General features: G+C 35.5%; 1 protein-coding gene across 1 annotated transcript; it reads right to left on the minus strand.

The window, feature by feature from the left end:
* Window positions 1-1,299: 1,299 nt before the first annotated feature.
* Window positions 1,300-7,616, minus strand: LOC132840406 (ADP-ribosyl cyclase/cyclic ADP-ribose hydrolase 1). The gene is made up of 9 exons (XM_060862030.1): window positions 7,540-7,616; window positions 6,439-6,495; window positions 3,995-4,118; window positions 3,765-3,891; window positions 3,174-3,312; window positions 2,938-3,020; window positions 2,096-2,169; window positions 1,838-1,930; window positions 1,300-1,486 (listed from the first exon to the last, which is right to left on the minus strand). Exons 2-9 carry the CDS (start codon window positions 6,446-6,448, stop codon window positions 1,387-1,389), a joined length of 750 nt encoding a protein of 249 aa, XP_060718013.1. The 5' UTR covers window positions 6,449-6,495; window positions 7,540-7,616; the 3' UTR covers window positions 1,300-1,386.
* Between the last annotated feature and the right edge of the window lie 3,014 nt (window positions 7,617-10,630).

Here is a 10,630-nt window from a genome sequence, read left to right on the forward strand (position 1 = left end):
TTTAATAAACACTTTGAAATGTACAGTATGGCACATTTTAGAATAAATTGAACTGTCCCTCTTGAACAATTATATTGATAAACATAATGACTTGAAGAGCATTTACTTCAGAATTCCACAATAAAATTAGTTAGCCTTTATAATGAGCATAGAGAAGCTCAATAAGTAAACTAATTTTCAAAAAAAAAAAATCAGTCAAATTTGGAAATGAATCAAAATGTCAATTATATTTACATAAAACATAGAGTTTGAAGAGCTATTACTTCAAAATCCCACAGTAAATTTGTTTATTCCCATAAATGGGAATTCCCAAAAGATGTTTATTGTGAGAATGAAAGAGGAATAGGCTAATCTTTATACTGAGCATAGAGTAGCTCACTATGAAGTGATTTTCATTTTGTAGTAAATTAAATTGTGGCAACTTGCGCAATTTTATTGTCTGATATGATGACTTTGAAGTGGAACTATTAAAAAATTCCACAGTAAAATTGGATAATCTTTATTGTGAGCATAGAGTAGGTCATTATGAAGTGATGTGTGTGAGTTTTATCAACTAGGTGGTATTTTTGATTTAACCTTAATTTCAAAGGTGAGGGACATCTTCATATGGGCACCAACGCAGGAAAAGTTTAACGATCATTTATTACTGACACTTGGAATTTGTAATGTGTTGAGTAAGAATATTAATGTAACTGTTAATGTTTTATTAGAATCTTTGTTTATAACATATTTTGTTATATGTTAAAACTTGGTATGAGTGAATAATTCTTTTGATATTTTGTCTGAAGAGATAGGATAAGGGTTTAAATATAGCTTGTTGCTAAGGTTGTAATTAGTATATTAGCCTGTTTAATATGTAGGAAGACAAATACAAGGAAACCAAAGTAGTAATACTGATTTAAGAATACATAATTTGTTGATGTACAACTTTGGGCATTTTCTTTTAGAGTGGGGGAAAACAGTGCTACATGCTTAAAATAAAATATCAAACATATAAATCTACATTACAGTCTTATTGAGTTGGAATTTAATTAATAAGTGGTTCATAGTGATACAGCATTTATACAGAGCCTTGTATAATTAAGACTACAATGCAGGATCAATTTTTATTTTTATAATAATTCTCAAATGTGGGAATGATAAATGTATGTTCAGTGGAATACAATTGCTAATGTTGGAGGTGGCTATATAGATAAGAGATAAAGAGATCTACAGAAAGAAGATCTTTTTTACGTAAAGGTACAAGTTGCCTTTGTAACAAGTTTGCTAAGAAAGCATCTATAGTATTGTATGTGAGGTTTTGCAAAAGATGTGGCTTGGTGCAGTACAAGATATAAGTATACAATATGTTGGTTAATCACAGAACAATCATGGTTATAATTGTTATCAAAATGAATACACATCAATGTCTGTGCAGGACCAGTGGAACCCTCGGGTTTGCAGTACACCTACAAGTCTGAGAATGGATCCATTGGAACAGGACTCTCTAGAAACATAAAGAATTTATTAACTATCAATTCAGGCCTCAACACACAAAATCAGATTCTCATGCAGAAGTGTGTATCAGTAACAGCTACAAAGAAAAACAAATGCCCATGTGGAGATCTTGTGCAACTTGCTGACAAAAAGCTATACTGTAAGCAAAACAGGCCTATTGCAGGTCTTCAAATTTAGACTACTATACAGCTGTCAGATCTACTTTGTTGGAGTTCTCCTTTGAGCGGTAATTAAAATTAGGTTCTTCTTTTCACAAAGACAAGGAGAGATCTGACAAAATCGGGCTTGAAAATAGATAACACTGCTTTGCACTCAATCTACTTTTTTCATTCTCTCTTACACAAAAGGGCCTTCATAGTTTGAAACAACAATAATGTGGACATGGGACACCATCCTGGGGTTCAAATTGTCCAGCTCTTCACTCCCAAACATGCTACAGGAAATAAAACCACAAAAACAAGAACTATTATTATCTGACATAGCAATATTTTAATGTTTTAAATTATGTAAAACAAGCAATAACACTGACAATGACCAAGAATAGAAATATGTCAACAAATTAACAACATTTTATGACTATTGTACGCCTATTTCTGACCTGTTTCTGTCGAATGCATTTTCAATGGATCCATTTAAGAGCACTGTAATATTTCCACAGGCTGCTGCAGCAAACTGTAAAAGTAAATAATGCAACCATCCAGTTACACAACTGGATATATTTTTCCTAAATATGCTGACATTTACAGTCAAGTCTCCTTCACCGGAACCAAGAGGCCTATCCCAATCCTGTTCCAACATTACAGTGCCCTTGTGCACAAAGAGAGTTGCATAAAAGCTGCAAAGGTTGATGTATAAGAATTTGAGTGGCCTGTACAGAGGCCAGATCTTAACCCCACTAAACAGCTTTTGGATTGACATGTTGACTTTAATGGCATAAGTGCTAAATGATTGGAATAAATGATACATCTGCTTAATGATGATTAGTCAAGTAAGACCTGTGTCAGGAGAGGAATGTTTCCATAAATCTAATAATATTATCTAGTCTAAGGCCAAGCAAGGCAAGTAAAAGTCTACACAACCCTAATCAGAGGCCAGTTGTAGGTCATTAACCACTTTATTCAGTGCTGTCTCTGTGCTATTGTGAGGGCTAAATCCTGAATGATACATACCATGAATTTCAACTTCATATTAATGTCTATGTTTTGGAATAGGATGTTCAACATTTGGAGAGGTGTCTTAATACATTTGGACATATAGTGTATAATCCTTTTTTCTTAATGTTTGTAGTGACCATACAGTATGTGAACTATCCACTTTGTCACTATCAATCACCCACACTGAATGGCCTGACTTCATATTTAATATCATATTCTTCTGTTGCTGATAAGTTGAGACCAGATGAAATATTTAAGATAGGACAAATTACCAGACAAGATTTACATTTTGAGATGCTCTTTTCCAGAGTGAGTATACAGGATGGCTCACACACTTGGACCATTCTGGACAAGAATGAAAATCAAAGCCTTTAGGAGTAGAGAGGTTGGATGAATAAAAATAGAAAAATAGAAAAGATAGAATATCAATTCTATCAATTTGCAATTTGTTGCAATTAAAGTTTCTTAATTATGCATTTATTAATAAGATATTAATAAACCAAACACATTATATTACTATACCGCATTCTCTTTCCTTCTGACCACACCAGATGAGGTCCTTGAACATAAATCCCACCAGTGTGTCTTCCAAGGTCCAAAAGCTTCCTGTGACAGCTGGGTAGCTCTGCATCAGCTCTCGTGTCTTGCTCCAGAACAGCAGCTGTTAGATGTTGAACGTGGGTAATGCAGTTTTTTAGAATATGGGTGTAATTCAGGTCTGTAATGCACCATGGGGTTTATGCTGTGTTTCCTATAACCAAGCCAGAAACCCCACTAAACACAAAAACTCACTATACACAATACACATACACAATGTTGTGGACAGACAACTAAAAATTTTTATTTTAAAAAATGTAGCTGACAAAAGGGCAGGAATTTGGATGGATACCGTGTATGTCAATAAAGTCAGTAAGCATAAAGAAATTATGGTCAAGACTTAATTAGGGTGGGAAGACAACAAATGCTTCAATACAACAGAAACAATGCTGGGGCAAGGTTTAAAAGTAACATTAATTTACTGTTGGTCAGGTAATGAGGATCATCAGGAGTTGCTGAAACAGGTGTAAGAATTCTCTGTACACACAATTTGGCATTTCTAATGGAGAGTCTTACTTTATCACAGGGAGGAGTCTGAGGAGCAGCATAAAACATTTGCTCATAATCTTTTACTCTCACACTGCATGGTGTTCTCTGGATCACTGCTTTCTCAAATTCATGCCATATCTCTTCACATTTATATCTGTATACACATGCATACATACACACAGACACACACAAATTTACATATACATATACGTATATCATTAGATCAAATTAAAGGGACGGCATATGCAAGAACTCACCTATTACTAGGGTTTACTAGAGAAATGTACTCATAACATCGTCCAATCACAATATGGTTTATGTTCGGTGTAGTCCCAGGACCTGAGTTTATGTGACCAATAAGGATTATGATGATGACCAGTTCTACAATTATAACAAAGAAATATGGTCCTTTATATTGCAACATTTCTTGGATTATAATTGAAATGCTTAGCTGTATTTGTCTTGATTTTTAATATATTTCGTTATTTTTCTGTAAAATCTTATTTCTGCATATGGGCAGCTTCTAAATGCTAGACCCTTATCCTAAATGCATGTCTGGACACGATGCATCCCCCATTACTGGTTCTGGCTGCTCTATTTAGGGCACACCTTTTTCATTGCACACCCTTTCAAGTCAGTGAGATTGTCCCAAGCCAGGTTGCTCTAGTCCAACAATGCTAGATGATCTGAGGCCTCTGAAGCCTTACACCAAGGTACTCTGCATGGTACACTCACTTTACTGTTTAAAGGTGTTGTAGGTGGTGATGACATGTTGTGTACAATACAGTAGCTATCACAAAAGTCTCAAGTGTTTCCTTCTCGTGGAGTGAGAATACCATGTTTGTTGAACTTATCTTTTAGAGCATCTATGATGTTTCAGTTTCCATATCTCTTAGCTGCTATGTTTCTATGAATTTGGAGTAATAGTTTACCAGAATAATGTATTGTTTTCCTTCAAAATCAAACAGATCTGATGCTTCATCTTCACTGTATGTACAGCCTTACAGATTGTTTACTATTTATTATTATTATTATTGTCTTTAGATCTTTCATCTCTTCTGCTGACTCTAAGAGCTTTTACAAAAAAATCCTATACACCGAAACTGTCTGTATGTATTTCTTCTCTAACGGCCCTGTCTAATCTAGCCTGATGCCATAGTTCTATCTAGAGTTTCATCATTTAGACGTGCTCACAGCTGTTGAGGATGTCCCCAGATGAACTACCTGGAGATAAAATTGAAATTGCGTACATTAATAACTGTGAAAACTAAACCCATTTACTCCATTTAATATAGCCACATATAGCCACAGAAACTTAATTTGGGGACATCATAACATAACTTAGTCACTACATATAGCCACAGTCAAAAAACATTTTTACGGGCCTTCATGTCAACTAGTAATCATAATGATTTAGGCTAAATGCAAACACTAACTTAATCTTGTGTCAACTCCGTTCAGTGGACTTGATGCGAGGACTGTGTTTTTGGATAAGCTGTTGAAGCATCAAACTTGTATTGTTGTTGTACACCAGTTCAATCTTACAGAAAACACATTGTACGGAGGTTTAGTTTGAAATTATCGTAAACTTTGGAAACCGTTTTTCATTTTGCAGAGTCTGAGTTTACATCACATGTCTCTGACCCCAACCTCCTCAATTGGGGTATGCGAAGAAAAGAATTCCACTGTGCCGTAATGTATACAGTATGTGGCGATAATAAAGGCTTCTATGCCCCCGTTCTATTCTATTCTATTCTATTCTTTTCTATTCTATTCTAGTCTATTCTATTCAGAGTTTAGCATGTTGTGCATCAGTAATAATGGTACATGGGGAAACGCAGTGTTCCATGCACAGTTACAGTAAATAGACTAAACAAAGCTTTGAGGCAAATAATTTGCCTCAGTGATTTTTGGTATTTGAATTAAGGTTTAAGCCCAATTTCAAAGCTTCTTCCTGATATCGTCTCAGAGAGTTTTTCCTTGCCACCACTGACTGAATCACGCATTACGGATAAATTTTAATCTAAATTTAACTTGTAATTTTTATTCTGAAATTTTCTATTTCTGTAAAGCTGCTTTTAGAAAATGTCCAATGTTAAAAATGCTATACAAATAAAACTTAAGTAAATTGATTTAAATTAGATTCACCTCCTGTTGCTGCTGAAGCTGAGTTGTGTAAAATTTGATTTAACTCTCAGTTCACTGCTAGGTGGGAAATAACTACCAGTTCTAGCTACACACAGTCTATAGATCCTTGGAGTGAGGTTATACTTCTGCTAACATGGCAAAGTAGCACTGGAGTCACCACACAATTAACACAGGGGATGTAAAAACTGAAGATTGTTACTCTGAGTTATTCAATGCCAAGGCACAAAGCTGGTGTTTTTCCTCAGCTTCATTCCTTGCCATGTCATGTAATCTCTTGAAACTGAATCTGAATGTATACTGGAAACCAGCCTCCTGGATAACCATGGTGAACAGGTTTCCCTGTATGTTCAAGATGCAAGATACGTCAGTGGTGAGAAGAAGAAAATGGATTGTCCTTCATTACTGGTGGCTTTAGAGTAAAATAAAATTATAGCATGATCACCGTAGATGACTTAGTGTGAGAAGGACTCATTATTTGTGCAGGTTCAAATCCATGCTGCCTATCCCCATAGCCCTGCTGTTTTGTGTTTCTGGTCATCTCATGTGTACCTACCTGAAATCATATTGCCTATTTTATGCCTTCCTTTACAGTCAAAAATGTAAATTAAACCTGTGAAGGGAGGAGAAAATTAGCAAATTAGTTCTCTTTAATATTCAATATATTCTACAATCAAAATTCAAACTCTCCAAGTCAGTGCACTTAAAACAATTAACATAAAAATACACTCCATCTATATATGTTTTATATAATTTTGTTCCTCTAAAAAATTGCATATTACTATACGTAGAAAATTTTTCTTATCGGGTAATATTGGATATAAATCCTGACTGTAAAAATGCATGCGGGTATAATCACATTTGCACACCACAGATTAAATATATAGATCAGACAGTTCTACAGTAATATGTATTTCTCACCCAACATAAAGTAACATTCATTCTTCATTCATCTTCTACCGCTTATCCGAACTATCTCGGGTCACGGGGAGCCTGTGCCTATCTCAGGCGTCATTGGGCATCAAGGCAGGATACACCCTGGATGGAGTGCCAACCCATCGCAGGGCACACACACACACACACACACACATTCACTCACGCAATCACACACTACGGACAATTTTCCAGAGATGCCAATCAACCTACCATGCATGTCTTTGGACTGGGGAAGGAAACCCCCGAGGCACGGGGAGAACATGCAAACTCCACACACACAAGGTGGAGGCAGGAATCGAACCCCGACCCTGGGGGTGTGAGGCAAACATGCTAACCACTAAGCCACCGTGCCCCCCATAAAGTAACATGATAATGAATTTTCTTATAAAGCTTGTGCAATACATATCTGAATATTTAGATTTTACTAAATTGAAAACTATGCATTTGGGGGGAAAAAAGCAAGCATGATATGCATTTGCCTGAATGAGTTTCACAAGCACAAAATGTACATTATACAAAGACTAAGAAATAGATTAGGAAAACAATGATTAAACGTTTAGGCAGACATTACATTTTTTTTATAAGAGAATGATTTAAAAAAAAATATTCATTATGAATTTGTGAAACTATACTAAACAATTCTCAATATAAGCCTCTTCTAGTCATCAGAATCCATGTAGCCAGCATTTACAAGAAATCAAAGAAAAGCATACATGCGTACCTTCATGGTAAACTTGGGGAAGGTCTTCAAACAATATTCATTTTTATTAATGCAGGAGCAGGGACCTTGAATGGACCTGCAATGGCTTGAAAAAGTCATACAATCACAGTCACACATTCACACAGACAATCCCATGACTTTCATTACAATGGGTGGCAACTTCACAAAAGGGAGGGGTTTATGTTGTTTGTTATACTGTAAGGAGTGAATTTGCCAATTGGAAAAAAAAGGAAGAAGCATAAAGGATGCATTATATTCTGACACCTTACATTCTCCCATGACCTTAATTAAGAATATTATTCATGGAAAATATAAAGAATTATGTATACTGCTCCTTTTTAAAATTAAAGGTTTTTCCCTCTGATCTGTTGTATAGGACTTGATGTTGATATCCCTTAATGCATACTTGAGGCACTGATGAGACTCCGTGGGATGGTCCATTGAGTGATGGCACTGTCGTCAAGTATGCATCCGTTAATGCATACTTGAGGCTCCGATAGGACTCTGTGGGATGGTCAATTGAGTGATGGCACCCTTTGGGTGAAATCATTAATAGTGAAATCTATGTAGAAAAAAAAAAGAATGATATAACAATTAACTTGATCAACTGAAGTGCAGAAAATCAAATTTATCTAAGAAATGTTTAGATATTATTTTACATAATAATAATTGTTTTTCTTTTTATTCTTGTTCTTTTTCTTCTTATTATTAATTAATTTATTTATAGGAAGAGCAATGCATGTAGATCAGTGCAGAGCCATTGGTCAGGTGATCTACAAAAAATGAAATCAGGGAGTAGGCAAAATCAGCAGTGAATGGGAGTCCAGGTTAAACAAACAATGGCAAAAGGCTCAGTATAGAACACAATGGAAACTGAATGAATACTTCTCTCAGAGCAAAGACACATGGGGGTTAGATGTGATTAATGTGGCCAACAACCAGTGGCAAGACATGAACCAAAGCAAACACACATTTAAACAAACACATGAAAACACGCAAGTGTTCCATACTGTAGCTCTCTTTGCAATGCCCCCACATGACACTGGATGTATTTCTACATGGAAGGATGCCATTTTGGAAATAAAAAACAAAAATACAAACTCAGCTACACTTTCTAGAATAAAGTTCTTGCTGTTTCTAAGACGTTTGGTATCCTTAAACCTTAAATCTGTGTGAGACAGAAAGTTTCCCTAGGACAATTTTGCTGAACAGCCAGGAGGGCTAAAAAATACAGTATGGGATGCAGTAGACAGTGATCTGCACAATACACACTGGATTGCTACACTGTGCCCTTCTGGAGGATAATTCTATCAGAATAAAATTTAAATCATTAAGTTTAGGAAAAGATAAAGGAGGTCTCTGTCTTAATAGTGACATGTATTAACAAGGATGTCAAAACAGGATGGGTTAACGTGGAACAGAGTTCTGTACCATTGTGCTGTTTTGCAATTTAGCGACCCCTAGTGTTGACATGCATATATTTAAGCAGAGAATGTGCTGTTTAGCCATTTTGTTGTGAGCTGTTTGAGAGTGCACACAGATGAATCTCCATTCACACTTCATTTAATCTTGGAAAAAACATTGTCTGTAAGTGTTTTCTAAATGAATGTTTTTTGGTGTTTTGTTAGACCATGGTGTTGTATTTGGAAATGTTAGATGAAGGTACATGTGTGTATACAGTATAAGACTATCAAGTACTCCTCTGCTTGTTGGATTCATGTAATCTAGGCATTTATTGTTAAGAATCTTTCAGTGATGTATTTTATAGCTTGTGTGAGCATTTGCATTCTAAGTGAAATGTAAGCTGTGTGCCCAGTAATGTTGTTTACACTACCGTATGTTGTGCTATTTATCATTAGAAATTGTTTATGCTCATCTATACTTCTACTGTTGTATTTTGCAGTTTTATGCTGCTTCCATTAAATTACACTTGGAGGAGTGTTAAATTCTTTTCTAAAGGAGTGTTAAGCTTGCTGCATAGCTATGTCTGCCTACACATAGTGAGGTCAGTAAAATCATGTACCCCATTTTCAAAACTAGCCTTTACAGTATAACACCCCCATCTCAGAAAAGGATGAAAATAAAAATGTTTGGGTTTATCAAACAATGAGTTTGGACAAGAGTTAAAAAAGAAACTGAGAGGAATAGCAACCCTATCAAAAGCTATGCCCATAGCAGATAACCCAGAGTTTCTACCCTCCAGGTGGGAACCTTTTTTTAGAAGATGGAATGAGAAGGGTCTTAGCATAATTGATCTATTATTTAAAGGAAGTACACTGTGCTCACTATCTGATCTTAATTTATTTTTTTTATTTTAAGTAATTTCTTTTGATACTTACAAATAAGAAACTATATTATAAATCATAAAGGAAAGGAAATCATTTAGAAGGCTCTAACTAATGTGAAACAATACTTCATTGATATAAAGAAATAAGGAAATAAGATACTGATATACTGTATATGTCGCACATATACAGAAGATTACTGCTTGATTCAACAGATAACACACTATATAAAGACAAAGTGGGAGCTTGAATTAAATTAAATTATTGAGACTTGGGAAAACATATGCACAGGATATCATAAGGGCATCAACAATCAGGTCGACTAAAAACAAAAATAAGGTTTTTCAGAACATCGTTGATGATATCAAAAATTGTTTACAGTCCGTCAGCAGAGAAATCTTGGAGGGGGTAAGATTTTGTTAGAGATCACACATGTATTCTGAGATTGTCCGAAAAAAACAAATTTTGACGAGGGGTTAAGGATGAGATAATAAAGATTCTGCATATAGACTTGACTCCCACACCCTTGTAAAAAAGATTTTAAAAAAATTAAAAGAAGTATAATGGCACTTCTCCAAGTCCAAGATACAGTACACTTTCTCTATCTTGTTGGCTTTGTAGAGGAACCTGCACACGTGGCTCTCAAGGGAGCCAGCTGCATGCACTGTGAAACTTTTCCTCTCCTGCCTGTCTGTTTCTCCAGCCAAGTGCATGGCGTGGAGGCTGCTGAGGCAGCACACTAACTTAGGTTATTGGCCTCTAAGGTCGAGTTAGCAGAGACGTAACAAGAGATGGGTGATCTCCTC

This window comes from Tachysurus vachellii, chromosome 25, assembly GCF_030014155.1.
Source record: "Tachysurus vachellii isolate PV-2020 chromosome 25, HZAU_Pvac_v1, whole genome shotgun sequence".
NCBI classification, from domain to species: Eukaryota; Metazoa; Chordata; class Actinopteri; order Siluriformes; family Bagridae; genus Tachysurus; species Tachysurus vachellii.

Bases quoted from the DNA above. Each gene is read 5' to 3' on its own strand.
- LOC132840406 (XM_060862030.1), bottom strand. The intron at 3,313-3,764 runs GTAAGACTCTCC...AACATCTAACAG, and splicing joins AGACTCCTCCCTGTGATAAA to CTGCTGTTCTGGAGCAAGAC. The intron at 1,931-2,095 runs GTCAGAAATAGG...TATTTCCTGTAG, and splicing joins AATGCATTCGACAGAAACAG to CATGTTTGGGAGTGAAGAGC.